At 38.4% G+C, this 20,379-nt stretch overlaps 1 protein-coding gene across 1 annotated transcript; it reads right to left on the bottom strand.

Moving 5' to 3' along the window:
• Nucleotides 1–1,790: 1,790 nt before the first annotated feature.
• LOC138006338 (uncharacterized) lies at nucleotides 1,791–20,029 on the bottom strand. The gene is made up of 20 exons (XM_068852602.1): nucleotides 19,971–20,029; nucleotides 15,225–15,430; nucleotides 14,457–14,537; nucleotides 13,385–13,463; nucleotides 13,016–13,095; nucleotides 12,209–12,300; nucleotides 12,084–12,133; nucleotides 10,436–11,313; nucleotides 9,030–9,152; nucleotides 8,235–8,315; nucleotides 7,281–7,338; nucleotides 7,066–7,148; nucleotides 6,829–6,920; nucleotides 6,565–6,596; nucleotides 6,308–6,454; nucleotides 5,533–5,646; nucleotides 5,259–5,376; nucleotides 4,563–4,684; nucleotides 4,186–4,241; nucleotides 1,791–3,752 (listed from the first exon to the last, which is right to left on the bottom strand). Exons 2-20 carry the CDS (start codon nucleotides 15,297–15,299, stop codon nucleotides 2,880–2,882), a joined length of 3,234 nt encoding a protein of 1,077 aa, XP_068708703.1. The 5' UTR covers nucleotides 15,300–15,430; nucleotides 19,971–20,029; the 3' UTR covers nucleotides 1,791–2,879.
• Nucleotides 20,030–20,379: the final 350 nt, after the last annotated feature.

Below are 20,379 nucleotides of genomic sequence, written 5' to 3'. Positions count from 1 at the left end.
TTTTAAACTAGGTTGAAATTGATAGTAGGAAACATCAACAAAAACCATCAATTATTAGCAAGTACGTGTAATATATTGGTAAGTAAATTGGCCCTAGAGGTGAGTGTTAGTGTTAGTGTAGCTTAAATGTTTCATAAGTAAAATATAAAACCCCCAATGGTTGTTAAGTCTAGGCACTGATTTTAAATGGTTAATATTAAGGTTGGGGTTAGGCATACTGTGCATCATAACCGATCTACTTTTCTTTCTCAGAGCTTTTTAGAAGGACATTGTTCATTGATGAACCTCCTTAGGAGGGTAGGGTCAACCATATTAAATTATCTTCTAAGAAATAAAAGAACTGAAATATACATGATGTGGTGTTGATTTTTAATTTGCTTAGTTATTTGCGTTATCTTTTGCTTACTTTGAATTCGTAATAATCAAAAGCAAGTAAAAACAAAACTTTGAAAAGTCAGGAAAAAGGATTTCATGATCTATTGATCAGAAGACATTTTGTAGGCTCTTGTAGGTGTTATTTCTTTTGAATTATCAAAAAAATATATACTTTTCTAAAATTATGTTGAGTTTGTGATTATTTTGGCACAGTCCCCTTCAAGTTCTACAATTTTAGCAAGTAGTTTAGTTTTTCCATTTTATTAATTTTCAGCGCCACACAATCCTGAAGTTCGAAATTCTTCTTTTTCTCCTTCTCTTTCTGGTGTGTGATAACTGCAGAAGGCAGACTGCTCGCTGATAAGCAGTATTTAAGGGTAAGCACTCATTTTTTGGAGCGGTTGATTAGCTTTGAATATAACTGTGATTTAGGGCTTGTCTGCAGTCCGCGGTCTGCAGTTTGTAATTGTCAGACACCGCGCTCTCCTTCAATAGGGAGCTTACGAAACGACGACGCCGACGGCAAAGACGACGCTACATAACAATTACTCCATGAGCCCGAGTTGGATATGAAGTGATAAAATAACCAACGAGCGCGTAGCGCGAGTTGGTTATAATCACTTCATATCCAACAAGGGCGAATGGAATAATTGTTTTAGTAAATTCTCAAACCGGGTTTTGCCGCCGATTTTTATTTCCACAATTTTACAAAGCGTCCGGAAAGAGCATCTTGGCGCACTATTTTCCATATGACGTAAAACTTCGACTATTTAAACAATAGAGTGTTTCTGTCGAGGAACTATCGGCTGATAGTTGCCCCGCAGAAATTTGATGTTCTTAAAACAAATATTTGCCCGAGAAGCGAAGCTTCGAGGGCAAATATGCTAGTTTTAAGAACATCAAATTTCCAAGGGGCAACTATCAGACCGATAGTTTCGAGACAGAAACACTCTATTGTCTTTATTGCTCACGCGCCAGCTCAAAAATCATGTTGAATTATTTTCAACTTTATTAGACGAAAGCCGTGTCAGCCAATGTAAAATTTGAAAAAGAAAACAAACAAAAACCCTCTTAATACAATTTCGATTGTTTATTTTCCATAAGGCCGCTTGTTTACAGAGGTATTTTCAGCGGACGACTACTATCCATCCGGGTATTTTCCTCGGACGGGCTGGAAATCAAATCAAATCAAAATAAAATGCTGGTTTTTGAGGAGAGGGGAAAACCGGAGTACCCGGGGAAAAACCTCTGTCGGTGCAGAGAAGAGAACAAACAAACTTAACTCACACATGACGCTGAATCTGGGAATCGAACTTTAAACACACTAATGGGACGCCACTGATCGATCTCACCCCTGTTTATACAGGTGTCCAAGTGGTTTTGGAATAAATTTAAATAATCAAAGAGATACCCTGTCGTGTATGAACTGTTTTTTTTTTATTGCTGATTTTTATCAAATAAAAAAATCACACAGTAAAGTCATGTAGTTAGCACATGTACTGCAATAGCTGCTTGAAAATGCCTCTTGAAAATGATGGCTGTTTACTGATCATCTTAAACTTTGCTCTCCCCATATGTTGGATTTCTTCCTTTGATCCACCACTGACTTAATTCACCCCACACTTACAAAACACTCCTTTCTTACTTCTCCAAGAATAAAGGAAAATGAAATAGCACCTTAAATAAGTGAAATGATAGAAACTATATATGCGAAAAACGAAATGAATTATTATTATCTTCTTTTGTATCTCTGTATGTTACAGACTCTATTTATAAAGTACTTGCTGTACGACAAATATTTTCCACCAAATGTACAAAGTGCAATATGTTCGTCAAGGACCAGCTCATCATGAGACCCAAAGAGCGATTAATTTCAACAGTTCACGACTTCGTTCAAATTGTTGAACGCGGTAACAGTGTCAGGATATTGCAAAGATTTGGTAAGACCACAATCGATGCAACAAGTGCATACACACGGTAACGCAATTAACCTGCAACCGGGAGTACTTTTCTTTAAAGAGAGCTCGAAACGGTAACTTTCTTTGCCTCTCTAAAGAAAAGTATGCCTGATCACAGTAAGACTAAAGTCAAATGCAAGTCCGCCGCAGTCACTGACTATTAGCCATTATTGCATCCGGTCTAAAACATTACTCCTTTTTTTTTGTTTCTTTTCTTTATATCTAAACTTCAGCTAAAAAATATTAATGTTCTATCAAGTGATTATTTACACGTATTCAAACTTGCAAAAACATTCACCCATCAGACTCGGCCTAAAAATAATTATTATAATAATTGTTTATGGATCTGTTCTGGTTTAATACAAAAATAAACAAAGCCCGTTATTTTATCGCCAAAGTTCTTCCTCAAACTTGTACGCTAATAAATACCCGTTCAGCTTAGTGGTGGAACCTTGAAACATCTACTTCCGTACTACGTCCGAACGTGAACCTTAGCGGAACTGGTTTAGCACTTTGCTTTTTAAGTTTAGTTAGTTTATTCTTATTTTAATTGGCCACAGATTCGAGGTAATTGGAAGGTCCCCAGCCTAGTCCAGCCTTTTCACTTTTTAGGAGCCACCATCCGTTATGTCCTCGTTGAACAACCTCGACTACGTCACCAATATTGAAAGTGATTTCACCGTCTACTTGCGAGATGTAAGGATAAAGTGCACGAAATAATGACTCAGACTTTTCCTTTGGACTAGGACTGCGTGACAAACCTCTTGGTGTTTCTGCATCATCATTAGGGTCAGGACTACTTCCATACTCCATCTCCGAGGAAAGCTCAATGGGCGGCACCTTCACGTCTTGACTCTTCGGTGGTGATCCTGCCAATGGACTCCGCCTGGACGCGGAAATCTTTCTGGGCGCTGGAGTCGGGCTCCATTTCCCGGAAGGCGATCCAATTCCTCCTGCCTCCATTTCCTTCTTGTATTGAGCAAATGACGTGACAGAGTGTGAACGATGTATGGCGCTTTCATCCGCAACATCTTCAAATCTTGGGAGCGTGGCGCACTTTTTGAGTGGAACATGGTTCTCCTCCGCGCCAGGGAATACATCTGAGACGAGCGAGGTGAGGCTACCAGCTGGAGAACTTCCATATCCACTAGACATCGACGTCTCACGGTTTAACAATTGGTGTGTTGTATCTCCTGGGGCAAGGTCGCTCGACTTCGACTTCAATTTGGGTCGAGGTGAAACTCGGGGAGATACACGCGGTGAAGTTGATGGGGACAGTTTTGAGGGAACAGAAATCGATCGACAATTTTTCTTGTTTGGTGTTTCAACAGGGTCTATTTCCTCTGGAATTGGTGTTTCATTCAATTGATATGAAGATAGAGGGATTCCTTTTGGCTTCCTTTTGATTGATTTTTGAACCTTAAAGTGAGAAATGGTAAACAGCCAAAATATTAGCGCCTGCATCAATTGTCTTATTATTTTCTTTGAGTTGTACAACAGTTGAAGAAGAAACACTAAGAGGTTAATTCTTTTTCATCACGAACTCATCTCTCACGCAAAATAAAAAGTCTGCTCTTTGAAATATCCCCATGTTAAAGGTGGTTATACCTCCCTGCAATGTTAAGTTATTTCACGGCACACGGAATAGTTATGAAACGAAACAGAATTTACAAATTGTCAATTAAAACTACCGTCCCTTACGAATAAGCAAAAAATCATTGTAACGAATCACATCTTAAAACTAAAAAAGTTGGGACAACAGGTATTTCGATTTACTGCCCATGAATAGTGGCCTTTTACGCTAAGAAAACTACTTTAAGACTGGAGTGACTTTTTAAAATTTAAATCGTACCTTGCTTCGCCTAGTAGGAGGTGTTCGTTTCATTCCTTTGCCATCTTCTTCAGAATCTGCCAAACAGAAATAAAGATGATAAAGGCAACTTAGTTAATGAAATAAAGTCACAGTTTTGAAAAAGTGCATCAAAATATGGGACATAAAGCAGCTCACTCTTCGTTGCTTTCTTGGCTGAGCAAATGAGAAACGAGCTCAAATCAATCGTAACTTTTTCGTGTAATTTTCCGCGATAAGGGCGTTACCATCAATTGCTTTTCAATCTGATTGTGATTGGCGCGTAATGATGTAACCTGCAGTTGTGATATGCTGTGTAATTACTTTGGTCTTAATTTAGTTTCATGTAGCTTTCAAAGTGAAAAGCAAACTTGACCTACCTCCGTCGAAAGAAACAATTTCTAACTCGTCTAATTTTCCCTTTGCCGAGAGCGTAGAGTCAGTGGAATCGGCAACCTTCTTCAGGAACATGGCGGGAGCCCAGCCTTCATCGCCTTGGAATCTACAAAATGAAGAGTTCGCTCAGTTTTAGAATGCAATTATTTATGAGAGCTTAGCAACATGGACGGAAAACCTGAAACTACAACTTAATCATAAATCCGTGACGTTGTTAAGCGCACTTAAGGATTGGATTCGCCAATTTCTTAATCATTACGTTTTATATTTAACTTAAGTTGTAAATTAGTTTTCTGGCGGCTTCAGTGAAAGTGGACAACGTTGCCAAAGGGGAGGTTTTTTTAAGTCAATGAAGCGACTTGTTCAGTTGTAAAGAAGAAACATGAGAAAAAACATCACCCAGGCTCATTTGAAGTGAACTCGAACTCATGCCCGCTCAATTGGGCTCCCCCTGCTGTAACGTCTGAACTATCAAGCCTCCTCAGTGAGGTCTGGTTACTTGCAAGTTTGAATTGTATCCTGTGATAGATGAATATGTTTTGTTGTTGTCTTTTTTTACTCTCACAATTGGGCGAGCAAGGGTCAATAAGTTCAGTCTATGTACAATGTCCCTACTTAGAGCCACAGGGCTAGAAGATATGTCACTTAAATAAAGTTCATTCTATTTCAAATTTCAGTACCTCACGAGCCACCATCCATCCAAGGTCTTCTCCACAACTTTAAGCATGACTCCAACATCGAACGACAACTCGTCTTCAGACTGGGCCTTATAGCTCTGAATGGACTCGTACACCTCCTCTGTTAGACAAAAAATGATGTATTGATATATTAACTACGTGTCCACGGTCTTGTTTCCTGATTCCCGACCCGTTGGAGTAGACCAGTCACTTTAGCGAATTATGTTACTCTCTCTGTAACTTTGCAAACATTCAGGCATGGAATACGTCATGTTACCTTGTCCGGGTGGAAAGGTTTTTGAGGTCGTGATCTCTGATCCATCATCCACAGGTTCAAGATGCGAGGCTGGAGCCCACCCTAATTCTCCTTCATGGTCGACCAACCACCAACCTTAAAATTAAAACAAAACAATACCTATACATATCTGCTTTTATTAAAAACTGAACTACGGATATCAGATTTCCAGCATTTTCATTGGCTCGCCGGATACAGGCTATCAGTTCATATACCTGCTGTACCTAATATGGTCAACGAACGCGTCAGCAATAAAGCGAGCTGTAAACATTTTTGCAGCTCTGAAAAAAATGGCCGACAAAAGCCGTTTTGGACCGGAATTGACCGAGGCGGAAATCGATGCTTTAGTCGACAATTCCGTATGGAAGAGTTGTTGATCCTGGAGTTCTTAATAAAACAAATACTCGGGCTTGCTGGATGTAAAATGATTATAGTTATCCATCACTTCATATCCAGCACTCCCTCGTAGAATAATTGTCAATTATTTCGTATATACTCTTCATATTCGACTGGAGGCAGTTATTTTGAAAATCAATATGGTTCAGTGCTGTTTTGTGAAATCACCTTAAACGTCTTAAGGAAATGGGGAGAGCTTGAAGAGGATGTAGGGAAATGAACGGGTGGAAACGAGAGAAAATACGGCGGAGGGAGGAGAAGTGGGAAAAAATGAAAGTCGTCAGAAAGATATCTTGCCTAAGGAATGGAGAATAACCTTCGTGCCCACGTGGACTCCCACATCGTTAAATCCAATCCTTACCATAGTCATTTCGTTCTATGACATCAACCGTATCCCCGGCTGTCAATGAGATATCGTTCTTGTTTTTCTTTTTGTAGTCAGCAACCACAATGTATTGTTCAAATACAACCGGTCCAGAAATTTGCACGTCGTCATTTTCGTCGTTATCTGAAATAAAAGTTATAGATTTCGTTTATAGTTAGTTCTGGATGTAATTCATGAGCACTTTTAAAATGGAATGCCCGTCGTCATAGTACACATTTCGTACAGTTACTTACTTTCAGAGGTCTTGGCGTCCTTTTTGTCACTCCTAATAACAAATGAAGAGACGGTGGGAAAGTTAGGCAAAAGAGCTTGGGCGTGTCAAGTATAAAAGAAAAACAAGTTTATAAAGGATAATCTCCAAGCTTGAAACGCTGAATGCCACAATTTCTACTAGTTCTGATTTGCATGAAAGATTCTGCTTTCTTCCAGGAAGATACAGGTCGAAGGAAAAATGCATGATTGAAATAAACCGCACATCAATTTCAGTGTACACTTACTGTCCGTGGGGAAGCAAATCGCTTGATCGCGTCTTGCAAAAGGTCATAACAGCGTTACTTTTTGAGATATTATCGGGAGCATTGATGAGTTCCTAGAGAAAGAAAGAAATTACATCTTTCAGCCGATTGAGGACCTAACCATTGCTAGAGAAATTACATAACCACAGCAGGATGGTGACTTGTCAGCATTTTTTTGGAACGATCGATGACTATGCGAAAACTGCAATATTGACTCACATGACAAAATTGGTTCATAAATTGTCTCCTCTTGCAAGTTCCATCTTTGAAGCAGAAACGACAATTTTCCGAGAATTTCTTTCCTGAAAACATGAACAAAATATTTATTGTCAACTTAACTGGAAATAGATAATCTTTTCCTTCAAGATTCCGTGCCTTATCTTTAAGCTCTCAGTGTCATGATGCTCCTTTGAATGGAACCTCTTTCTGCTTACCTTTTAAAACGGGAATTTCTTTTCCAATAGCTGTTGGGAACTCTTTTCTCAGATTTTCCTAAAGAAAACATTAAAATTTAGAAACTAATGATTGTCCTTTTCGTGAAGTCACCATGTACATTTCTAACGATTATTCTGATCTCCATCTTGATTTAACGAAGTGATGAATACAGCCAAATCTTAAAGTACACACCTATAGCATACTCTGTGGAAACATTGTGCAAAATTATTCCTTAAAGATACCTGTAAGTCCACTCGTAGGACAACCTCTACGGAATACAACCCGAAATCAAGATATCCATATAGCTCAGTTTCTCATTGTAAGAACCATGAGAGGTTGTGAGTGAGCGGAATCAACGGATGTTTGCATGTCAATGGAGTTTTTTCCCTTCTTGAACATGAGGTATTGACGAAGAAAAGAAAATATTCCAGCGAAAATATATCATTTGAAAGACTTGTGATTTCGGATGTTTCGTACGTGATACATCACTGAGCTACTTAATTAAACAGTTTTGTAATGTATGTCGGTGCACTTGAAACGGCCCAAATAAACTTCCTGTGTTTTATTATCATTTTTTAACTTTGTATATTTATTGTTGTCTCTGTTTTAGCAGATTAGTTTATGCTTTCTTCATGAAAAAGGCCTCCTCACGTGACTACTTTTTCCGATTACATAACATGTTACACGTGATAATGCCATTTTGGTGGTAGATTAGAGAAACCATGACACAACACTTCTCAAAGTGAATTCCACGTACACTTTGCATTATGTTGAATATTGGACCACAAACTGGAGTATGTTTATGGATAATTGGCAAAAGAGGCGGCAATATTCTTAATGGCTCATTCGGTGTGACTTTTGTGGCACAGAATGTTATCAGAGGATGATATTTATGAAATCAATAACCGTGGGGTACATTTTTATCGCCGGACAACTTTGTTCTTAACTCTTACCTGAAGGTAAAAGAAATCACTGCACTGCCTGTAAACTATATTGATAGTTCCATCAGACCAAACCACTTTAAGAATGTAGACCTAAAAAGAGGATCGTTGGAACAAGTTCAGAAAGGGTTTCCTTCCTATTATTACGGACAGTAAGTACTATTAATTGACGTAGGTTGCTTCCTCTTGCAGGTTAAAGGCAGTAACCCAAAGAAGATTCAGTCTTACGGAAAAATCTAGAGCGAGGTTAAATCAAGTTCAGCGACTAAATAATACAAAGACCAGTTCCAACTTCCTTTTGTATCGTGCGAAATGCCTCACATGTGAGCAAGTTGCCGGGTACATTGTACACAAAGCGTTCCTAAAAGTTTAAATACAATTTTGAAGCAGTTATTTCCTCTGACATTTTGCCTTTAAGCAGTTTAAAGTCTCTTTTATCTGAACTTTGATATGTTTTCTCCATTTATTTTTCATACAAGATACTTCGAACAAAATATGTTTTTACAAAATACCGTTGGACCCAATATATAACAAAAAAGCAGTTCCCCTGGAAAGACTTGCGATATTATCCTAGTTTATTCCCAGCTAATCAGTTGTTTAAAATTCGTGATGTCCTCAGTGGATAGATTATTCTTAAGGTAGTGATGATCTGTGCCTGGCAATTTACGTTTAATCCTAGCTAAACCAGGTTATATTTGACCGCACTCTTTCAAATGTCTTTGAACACATAACTAATAATGAATAAAGAAAAATACATTTATGGCAAACTTAATATCTGTTATCACGGCATATCGTTATAATACTTACATAATTCTTATCTGGGTTCTTTCGTTTCTGGATTCCCTCAACTGTAAGGAATTTGACTCGCCTGTTCATTTCGCTTGATATCTTCCGAACTCCTTTTCGACCGTTTAGAGTCAGCGACTGTGCCTACAGGAAGAGGACATTGGTTTTATACAGTGCCATTTACAATTCTTTACGACATACCACTGTTGCCAGCCAGGATATGACGTCAAGGATACGTTAATACCTCTCAATCTCCGCGGCCATAACAAAGGAGACTGTTTGGGGTGCTATGACAACCACTGCTGATAATAAACTGTGCATTGTCGCTCAAGGATTAAATTTTGAATGACCGTTTGATTTTTACATTTAGTTATTTTTAATTGCCAATTCAATTGTCTTGCACCCACCTTTGAAGAGCCCTGATCTGTACCAAACAATGTGCTGTCATTTACCTCATAACGAACACCATTTTTATAGCATGCTGTTTGGGAGAACCGGTGCCAAAACACAACTTGATGACGCTTTATCGATTTATTTTTAGAACCTCCTCATCCACAAATGTCTTTATTTGGCTTAAAAGACGATATCTTGCTTACCACGTGTAGTATGATCATGTCTGCACGTTATTTGAATGTTCGCTTTCATGGGCGTACCGATATTCATTCTTAATAGCACGCACAGTGAACCACACGTCTTGTGCCAAGTCATCATGATTTTAAGGTCTATCAGTTTCCTTCCGATAAACGTAGCAACCTTTTTGGCTTCGAGATTTGATTTGGTCAGTTTTATTTTATGTTTTGAAATACATACATTGACAAGCCATCGGACATTGAAATCCTTAGCAGTTCTTACACAGTCATCAAAGTCAAGTACTGGACTTTTCTTGATCATTTTATGTTTCCTTTTTTATATGTATATTTATCATTGAACATCAATATATGTTCGCTGCCTCTTAAAGCCGGGTCCAAAAGTGAGAATCAAATTCTACAAAAGCCATCATCCTTGGAAATTACATGATTACAAAATTTTAATTGTAATTCCAAGGCGATACAAAGTCATTATGTCAGTGGAATTCTCTGGTTTCGTGTATTGAACGGTGAAATCTAAACGACTAAGACCGACCAAAAATTCACATAAGAAGTCGCATACTTAAAAATAGTGAAATCAAGATGTCAGACAACCAAAACAGGAACAGTGAAAACAGCTAACTTGAAAAATTTTCCCTCACTTACGTAAAAGAGTGTTTCTTTTGGAAATCGTAATTGGAGTGGTTGCAACGCAGTTTTAGATCCGTTTCAGCTGTTTATGTATCCTGGTTTCCGGTAATTCTTACTGAATTTTAGAGGGGCGAAAATAGGGTATCAAAAAATACTTAAACAATATCAACAAGACAACTGAGAAAGACGTAATATTTCAGTATTTTGTACCTTTTGTTTTTCTTGCACATCTTGTTCTTCAGAAGCTGTTTTTTCCTTGCTTTCCAAACTCTGAAGTTGACTTGCCGTGTCAGGCGATGAAGGTCTCGAGGACTGAACGGGCATCAGAAAGGCACTGGGTGCCCATCCTTCACTGAACTCATTTTTGATATACCACCATCCGCTGTTCTCTTTCTGCAAAACATCACATTCCTCGCCTTCTTCAAGTGACGCTTCTCCCTTTTCCTCTCCGCGAAATGAAGAAACAGCGACATACTTCGTCTTGTTAGGGCTTCGCCTTCCATTTTGGAGTGATATCTTTCTGACCCGTGATTCCTTCCTCCCGGAGCCTGCGGAGTCACCATCCCTGGGGTTTTCAGGCGGGGGACTTTCCTTACTTCTTGACAGCAGCTGTGTTGACTGTCGTGGAGACCTTGGTGAGGCAACAGGACTTTCCTCTGTCATTTTCATCTTGTCAAGCTCGTCGCCAATCGCAAAACTGTCACTGACTGGTCTCACTTTCAAACCTGGTCTGGGAGAAGAGACAGGCGTGGTTGCAGGGCTTTGAAGGCGTTCTGTACCTTGAAATTTTGCAATAACGTCTTTATTTTCTTCGAACATCTCTGAAAGATTTGCAGCAACTGAGAATGGTCTTCTTCTCAAACCAGGCCTCGGAGACCTGCTTCCCAAATCTGCATCCGTTGAGGATACTATTCTTCTTCCTGGTATCGGTGAAAACGTTTGGGCTGGATTTGTTTCCTTTAACCTCCTGTATATCTCTTCCCTTGTTTCATCATTCAACTTCTCTGGCATCCACGATAAACTCTGTTGATCGAACGCCTTGCGATTTGGTACTGGGCTAAACGTTGAAGGTCTGGGTGAATCGCGACCTGTCGTGATAGAAAGAATAACTATTTATAGAGAAGAAAGATTCTAGCTTAATTTTCGTTCATAATACGATGTGGTCCTACCCGAATTGCGTAACAGTATTTTGTAAATCCATACTCTTCTTCTTAGCCTGCGTAGCAAGCGTTCCTTTTCGACAAAAAGAGCTTCGAAACGATTTTCCGCAAACTGGTCGCGCGGAAGTTGGAGCTCAGTCTCTTGCCCCAACTTTCGCGCGGCCAGTTTGCAGAAAATCGGTTCGAAGCTCTTCTGTCGAACAGGAACGCTTGCTACGCAGGTTATCTTCTTCTTGGCTAACTCGGCAGCAGCAGAAACTGGTCGGAAATAAGTTCATGTTCGTTTCGAGTGTATACGGTTAACGAGGTTTAAGGGGCTCCGGTGCATCAGGTCAAGCACACAGTGCTAACCAAAACATAAATCATGTAATCTATGAATAAGTAAATGATTAAAGTAAATTGTGGTAGCTGATTCATTTTTGGAAGCTACATAGCTAAGTAATTCTTGCTTTCTTAAGGAAAAAAAATATCAGGCGCCGTCTTCAGTTTTATCATGAATTTGCAATAGGATAGTAAGCGCGGTCTCATTGGTCAATAGCTGTGTTTAGCTTGGTTGTGCTGTCAGACGCGAGTTTTGATTAGCTGGTAGGAAATATGAGCGTGTATCAAGAAAATCTGTTTCATTAAAGAAGTAAAAAAACAGCATCTTACTTAATTTGTTGAATTATTACTGAGTACCGATGCAATATTAAACATACCACTTTCCGACATTTTGTTGATCTTTTTAAGTTCTTCTTCATCTTCAAACCTACAAAACCAAAATAGGTTATTTTCTCCTGACAAAAGTGATGTGATAAAATTCGAAAAAAGAAAATAGCCTCACCGGTCAGCGTTTCCTCTTTGGCCCACGAAGGCACCAAAAAATGCCATTACAGTTTCAGATTCGGTGACTACTGGAGGAAGGGTGAAAAGTTCCTATAGAGGAATGGATAAGTTTGTTGGTGGATGTGTGCTGCTTTATAATTCATCTTTTCTTAACGATTTTAGTGTCGGAAACCTGATTCTCCCAGGTAATTCATATTTCTTACTTAAGACTGCGTTCACGCAAGACCGAATCATTTTGCCCGCGTTTGAACCCTGGTGATGCCCGCGTTTGAGAAATGCGAAGAAGTTCATACCTGATGACTGAGCCTCAGTACGACCCTGGATCGAAAAATACTTACAAGAATCAACATCGTAAACATCTCGCGAGGACAGGTAGTTTCCGATCATGATTTTGAAACACAACTTCAAGATGGCGGACAGTGGCGAGGCGCAAAATTGTGGCTTTGTAGGGAGGAAAACACTCATCGGGCATTGGGTAAAGCTAGCTATATCCAAGCTAGCTCGCACCATGAGTCGAAAGAAAAAACATTTGGGAGGGCATAGCCACAAAATTTCAAGAAAGGAGCCACGAGCGACGCGGCCATACCAATCACCAACTCAAATGTTAACATGACCTCTGGTATGAACGCTTCAAGTTTGCGAACTCGGAAAACCTGTTTCTTGTGAAAGTGTTTACAATAACTTTATTAAAGTGTGAACGCAGCCACCTAACAAAAAAAATGCTTTGAAGGCCTAAACAGGGGTCATGAAGTAGTAGTGGGGAAGGGAAAAGGAATAAAACTTGTTAAAGTGCAATTAGTTCTACCTTAATAAATTCATCCAATCTGCCCATCCTTTTTAAATCACTCTCTTTGGAACGCATTCGGGAAAGAGTTGAGTTAAGATCTGCAAACATTAAAGATGAACAAGGAAAAAAAGGGTAAATCAATTATAATGATTTAGGGTTACCATAGTGCAAATCAACTATGGACGGCTACAAAAGAGTGTGACACCAAGGGGTGCAAAATACATGATTCGAATCTCACTGAATGATAAGCGGCCACAAAGTCGAAACCCCAAGATCAACCCACAAATAAAAAGGCACCTACATTGCACTTGCACTCTCAGAGACTTTGAAAGGAGACATTAAAATCTACTTACTATGTTTAAGAATAGAAAAGCCAAAATGACAAACCTGGTAAACTGGACAAAAGTGTTTTCGCCGTTTTCTTTGAGTATCCCGCCTTTTTCTTGAGTAACTCATGAACTGTTCCCTGCCGGAAATTAATATGAAAAGTGTAAAGATGGCTATTTGCACAGTGATCAAAATCGGACTGTTGGTGAATATTCGCAGAAGCTGCGGGGGAAAAAAACAAGTACTAGAACCATTACATCATTCTAGCTTTGGAAACCTTAAATTAATCACATGGCGCCTCTCCGGAAAGCCTGAGAAAGCAGATGTTTTGTCTCTTCCTCGATCGAAATGACCAAATCTATCTGATGCCGGCAACCATAGTACTCAATACCTTCAAAATTTAATTCCATTGATTATATTATGAACTAAAAATAGTGGAAATATAATTATTACTTAATTCTTTTAATTGATTTCCTGTTTAGTCTCCTGCCACTGGGGCTGGACAATCTGCGAGTTAGCGAGTCATGCAAATTTCGCATTAAATTCAAATAGCGCTGATAAACTGTTATTAAGTCTAAGCACCCGTTTTATTGTTTTAGCTTACAATAACTGTGTGATTTGCATGTTGACTCGCCATCTTGGCTAGCATGACTCGCAACCATGGCTCGCATGCCTCGCTGGCTCGCACATGCATTGTCCAAACTCCCACTGTCACTCCAGAGCAAATGTGTTTTTGTTGACAAAATTTGTTTTGGTCTCTGATAAATAACCTTGTGACGCACATGCCAGTCCTGAAAAAAAATGTTCCACAAGGCAATCACTGTTGTTTTCCTAAACTTGCTTTTCAAGAGCTGTTTCTCAAATACTAGGTTTGGGAAAAATCATTATATAAGTGAGAAAAATACCTTGAACCCTCGGTATTTATCTATTTATTTACTGAAGTGAGTTGAACGAGGGATATTTAAAACTAAGACTAAAAGTAATTCGAGAAATTGATAACTTTGGATTGTTTACTGTGCAAAAAGACGATCAATATCATTAAGTCTGTGTTGAACTTTGCACATCATGTCGCATAAACAAACTCCCATCTGTGATCTAACAAAAGGAGAAAAATCGGCTTTATTAAACTTACCTGCAAATCAACAAACTCTTCGTATGTCTTCCGAAGGACAGACCTAGTTCCGTCTGAATACACAACATTGATTTTGTATGCCTGCGGAAAGTGGATTTGAAAAATCATTCAAGTGCACTTCCAAGTCGGGTAAAGCTCTAGTACTGCATAACTAGAATCGGAACTAACGGTGAAACTGTAGGCGATGTGATTTTGTAACCTTTAAGTAGCTTCGATTTGGCACTTCTTTGAAATCTTAGCGCTAAAAAGCAAGGCCGTTGAAAGAATTTTAAATGAGGTACGTTTTCTAGTTCAGTAGTTCCCGCAAATTCGAGGAGAATCGATATAATTCCTCTTATGACTCCTAATTTCGAGTTTTCCATTCTCAGATCTAAAGTTTGAATAGGCCTAAGCTGAACAGGGTGAAACAAAGGAATCTTTTGGCCACTTTTGATAGGAAATAATCTCTTCTTTGGCTATTGGTTAGCGTGTTGCCTCAGGAAACTGAACACGCATTTAGACGTAACAGAAAGCCGCTAATTATTGCAGAATCCCTTCGAGGCGCAAGTTTTAAGTTATCAACACTCGCCGGTTCTGTTCTCAACATCATCGATTTAACGGTAAAAAGGAACGTTTTGTTGGATGTGTAACGGGTAATTAAAAATCAATACCTCATGCGAATTGCGAAACACTTAAATGATAACAGCCCTTTGGAATTGAGTGGGGACAAAATGATCAATTCGACATTTTTTCGGATTGGGCGCTTAATTTTTGAAGATTTTATCTCACCTCAGGGACTTTCCCATCGGATGCAGTTAATGTTCCCGTCACACAGGCTGTTAGTACTGTCTTGTGCCCCTCCATTGCCGTTTAGTGATTACTCTCCCTGTAACACGCACTTCGAATGCTCTTATACAATGGTCTTGGATGCACTTGCGTGGGTAGGGACCGTATTTGCGTCACGGAATTGCAGTAATCATCAATATCACTGATTCCTGTTTCGAAACATTTGTATCATTACACGGCTGAATAAGGGAGACAGTGCTTACATTTAAAATATGAATTATTGGCTTTAATCATTTGAAAAAAGGTTTCGGTATTATTGGAAACGTGGCTATACCAAGATGTTGTAAATACTGGATAGTTTCTCATAAAATGATAATGCATTGCAAATCATTGACGTTTCAGCGCTTCCTTTTGTCTTGATTTGCCCTTTTTTTTTTCTTAGAAAGATATTTTTAAACGGAATAGTATTTAACGTCCTGTCTGTCTGGCAATCTTCCAAGATAAAGGTGGGCCTATAGTTTCACTTATGTTCCTCTGACGAAAGAGGGGACATTTTTACCTAAAAAGAAATGTTAAGCTGGAATTCTTTACAGCTATGGACCATGAAACCCTTTTCTGTCGTGAAATGATAATGATATGTTAATGGTTTTATTGAAGTGTCCAAGGACGACGCCTTACCAATTTACGTAACACAAAAATCAAGAAGACGCAACATCCGTAGAGTGCACGCGCGGATGTCTTCTCAGTTTAACACCACTTTAAAAAAAGATTTAGGGATTGTTGACGGTTATTGTGATCAATGAGTGCGCTTAATCATGCAAAGGTCCTCTGAAATAAAACGTATTGCCCGTTCTGCGCATGCGAATTTCTAAGTGGTTTCGTGCCACTTTTCCCAATTTTTGTAGGAGCTTGATTCGCACACTTGACAGCACCGAGGCAAAACGCACGGAATCTAAGACATTTCGGCCGGTTGAGAACGAAATATTGCATTAAACTGAGTCGGTAGGGTCAACTGCTCATACCGATGGTAGACCATGGTCTTTGACGAATACTTAAGGACCACACGAAAGTGACGAACTTGCCGTGTTTACTTTGTGGATTATAAATTAAACACAATTTAATGAATACCAAACGATCAGTAAGTGAATATAGCACAGAGCAATTAAATTTCTTTTCTCAGTATTCGTTGTAAAGGAATTCAAAGCGATCCATACATTCAATGCACGCAACGAGTTAGTTGTCTTTGTTCTTTATAATGCCTGAGTCTTAATGTGTTTGAAAGATTGTCTTTTTATTGCGGTCTATTGTTTCATGATTTTGATTTTGCCAACGCGAAGATTGAACCTGTTAAAAACTACAGTTAGAGAGTCGTTAGAAGTTGGCTGTACAATTCAATCAACTGACATATTTTTTAAGTCATATTAAACGGCACGAATTTTTGATTATCGAAGTGAATCTTTTAACGTCAGAGAGTGCGTCCATGATTTATGCACCAGGTACATATGTAAGGGTATTGTTTATTGATAAACAACAGTGTTTTTATCGCACACAAAAGCTGTTCGGTTCAGACCGTTCAGCCATCACGATTCTTATAGTGAAGGTTTCAGAAGAAGGACTGTTTTATGGAAAGCACACTCAGTGATCTATTTTAGTTTACACTATTTTGGACATCAGCAAGTCATAATATAGCGGGTGTAAAAGCCAAAAATTAGGAAGGAAAAAAAGTCCTCGGTGAGCTCAAGACTCAATATTCTTATCATCAACACTTCAATCGCAGTGTCTTCTTTTCCGAAGTTCATATACATATTTTTTTCAACGTACACACTTTTTCTTGATCACAATCATCTTCGGGCTTACTATGAATTCACAAAATGCCCAGCTCCCAATGAGTCTCTTGGCTCAATTGGTGAAGTAATGCACCAGTACTGCAGAGGTCCTGGGCCCATTCAGGAGCTAACCCTGGCCCAGTACTGTTCCAGCCTGAATTTACCTTTAGTTCCTTTAGTTACTCTAAAATAACATTGATAACCGCGGTAATCTATAGATCTTTCAAAAATTCTTTTTTTCCGCAGTTCATATTCTCATATGAAAGATATATTCATATTTAGAGAGTCCTGTCCAACTCTGAAATTTTCAAGCTTTCTTTCGTTAGGCTGAAGGAACATACATAATTGCGATAACAAACATCCTAAATTTCTTAAAATTGCTTTTCCAATATTCAAGTCACTAACCCCAGAGCTCCAGTAATTATTGGTAGCATTGGTATTATGAAACATTATTCCTTCTATATTTATCACTTGTAATATTAATGTTTATTTAGTATTGGCAGTAGCACAAGTAATACTAATTTTTTGGTGTATTCAGTTTTCTTTAACACCGAGGCTACTTATACTAAGAACCGTGAAAAAGCCCCTTAAATTGGAAATTTTATAAATTTTATAAAGTGACTTATACCATTTATCATCATCATCATCATCATCATCATCTCGTTAGGAGGACAAATTAAAAACACGTCCAATGCTTTTTTTTAAGGTGGAAAGTTCTTCAGGAGCCCATTATAAGGTGGTATGATACGTTAAAAATTGAAATTCTTTGGCATAATTTCAAACAGTTTTATCAAGTCTTTACTGGTCTTTACTGATAACACTCAATGACCAAAATTGTTGGATAGTATTAGTGACATCATATGTTGCCATAGCAACAAGGCCACGCCTCAAAAAGCCTTCAATTTACAGCCCGGGGGTGGGGGGGGGGGGCACTTTAGGAATTTCTGGGTGGGGATGTGCCGCTGGGACCCTGGAACTCTTAGCCTATACCAGAGCTAGTTCACCTGAATTTTGCTACTAGAGTAAACTCCCACCGATTTCCGTCTAAATTCCGATTCTTGACAGTTAATAATATCCAGAGGTGTTTCATGATAGCCATTTATTGACACTGTTGAGGCTGAGTTAAATAAAGTTAAACTTTGCCGATTTGATTTTCTTATATTCTTGAGTGGGAATTTCTGGTTTCCTTAGTGTTGATAAAATCTTCAACCGACTGGTCAGTTTCGTGAAAAATGATACCCTATTCTAGACAGCGCAAATACCTATATAGCCCATATATGGCAGTACGCCCCCCCCCCCCCCCCCCTTACGGGATTTACAGCTATCGAGGCAACAGCTTTAACTCTGTAAAGAAAAACAATATCACATATGATTATAAAATTTTCGCGGCATATTCTTTATAGATAAATCTGTGCAATGAACCTACATGATGGTCCTAACTAATTCAATTCAGTTTAACTCGCTTTCGACTACGGAATCTTAGTAATCAACCACTTCTACGGCAATCTGGCTTTTCCATTATTTTGTTCAACAAAATAGAGGCGTGATAAAGCAAAGTGATGATTTGAGACAGCCGAAGTAAACTGACAAAGGTCTCAGTAACAGCGAAAAAAATTGTCTACATAATTTACAATTTTGCAGTTCACTCCTGTACAGTCTAACTGCCGCTAGCAATATAATTAACACATTTTTTTTTAGCAAAAATAGCTGACTCACTATATAATATATCATGAATGCATCATTGAAAGGTTTCGTTTGGACCTTGATCACTTATTTCACTGAATTTAATTGAACACACGTGATCAGCCCGTGGTTCTATTTATAATTTCTAAATTCTTTTTTCAATTGATGGTAGCATCCAAAATACTAGTCTCTGTAATATGCACAGTCTAGTCTAGTCTCTGTAAAATTCGTTATCTTATGGTCACCGTGACTCTCCTCGATCAATTTTAAACCATAGGTTACTTTTAATTAAGTACTTCCCAAAAGAGTCGTGTCTAACAAAGAAATTAGAAACTACGTGAACAGTGACGGTGTATTTTTCAAACCGGCACTAAACGCATCTACAGGTGTTCCGCTGTTAAAGAAATTATCAATTTTCTACAGATGTGCCCTGTCCCCATTGCTAACTGAAATTATTTATGAAGTCTATCAAACTGAAAGTCCAGTTTCAAAGATCGTGGGAAAAGATATATTAAACAAAAGAATCGTCCAATGAGTCTTCAATACAATCATTATCATGTATCGTTATGTATGAAAAGTTTGAAATTACCAATACATGTATCGATCCAAGGTACAGACTGTTTATCGGACAATTAATTAAGCAACTCGGAATTTTAATATTTTAAACTGAATTACTTTTCATGTTTCAGTTATCTGGTTTTCTTTTTTAATATCTACCTAACCCACGTATGCTGAATATAAATGAGAGTACTTTCAGTGGAAAGCTAATTTACAATTGATAAGCCTCGATCAGTAAACGGACACTGACGGAGTTTGTCGAACTGATGTAATTAACCACTTCAACGGCAATCTGCCCTTTCCCTTAGTTTTGTTCAATATCAGAATGCAACAAAATAGAGGTGCGATAAAGCAAGGTGAAGATCTGAGTCAGCCAAAGCAAACTGACAAGGTCTCAACAACTCAGTGACAGCAAAAATTTGTCTACTTAATTTACAATTTTGCCGCCGGTTTACTCATGTACTGCGGTGCAGTCTAACTGCCGCTAACAATCTAACACTAAGCAGAGTGGTGACATGATTGTCCATTGTTTACCGTTTTCAAGAAATCCTGAGCAAATAAAATATATCACTTTTAGCGGCCTTAGTTGAACATGAAAACAAAGAGGGAAAAAAAAGACAAAGAAAACTGAACACAACAAGCAATTAATAAATCTTGTTGCATAAAACAAACAAATACTTACCGGCAAAGAAACGTCTTATACACGCAACCCCGCTTATCCCCGCGACAAAGGCAGTTGAGAACAACTGCCAACGTCCTTAAATACATCTAGGCTTTGACGTAAAAAAAATTAATTAATTTACTAAGCTGACAACTCGATTGGTCATTTATTTTTCCTCAACACTGAGGCTCATCGTATTGAAAAAAACCTGCGTCATCTCTCAAACTTCTCTAACAATATCCTGCCATTAAAACCACAAGATTTTGTCTCAGTCTTGCAGAAACAATTTATTAATTATGGTATGAAAATTGCTCCATTGAACTTAAAGTATTGCAATTGTATGTGTCATACAAAGATGTGATGTGTATTTGTACGCAGTGGTTATTCTACGTGATGAAAGTCATCTTTTGGATTTTATAAGGAAAAAGGG

The sequence above is a fragment of the Montipora foliosa genome, chromosome 6, assembly GCF_036669935.1.
Source record: "Montipora foliosa isolate CH-2021 chromosome 6, ASM3666993v2, whole genome shotgun sequence".
Lineage (NCBI taxonomy): Eukaryota > Metazoa > Cnidaria > Anthozoa > Scleractinia > Acroporidae > Montipora > Montipora foliosa.
This window is presented reverse-complemented; position numbering and strand designations above follow the sequence as displayed.

Coding starts and splice junctions, on each gene's coding strand:
- LOC138006338 (XM_068852602.1), bottom strand. CDS start 15,299: ATGGAGGGGCACAAGACAGTACTAACAGCCTGTGTGACGGGAACATTA. Junction 7,149..7,280: donor AGAAATTCCCGTTTTAAAAG/GTAAGCAGAAAG, acceptor TCATGTTTTCAG/GAAAGAAATTCTCGGAAAAT. Junction 6,921..7,065: donor TTATGAACCAATTTTGTCAT/GTGAGTCAATAT, acceptor TTCTTTCTCTAG/GAACTCATCAATGCTCCCGA.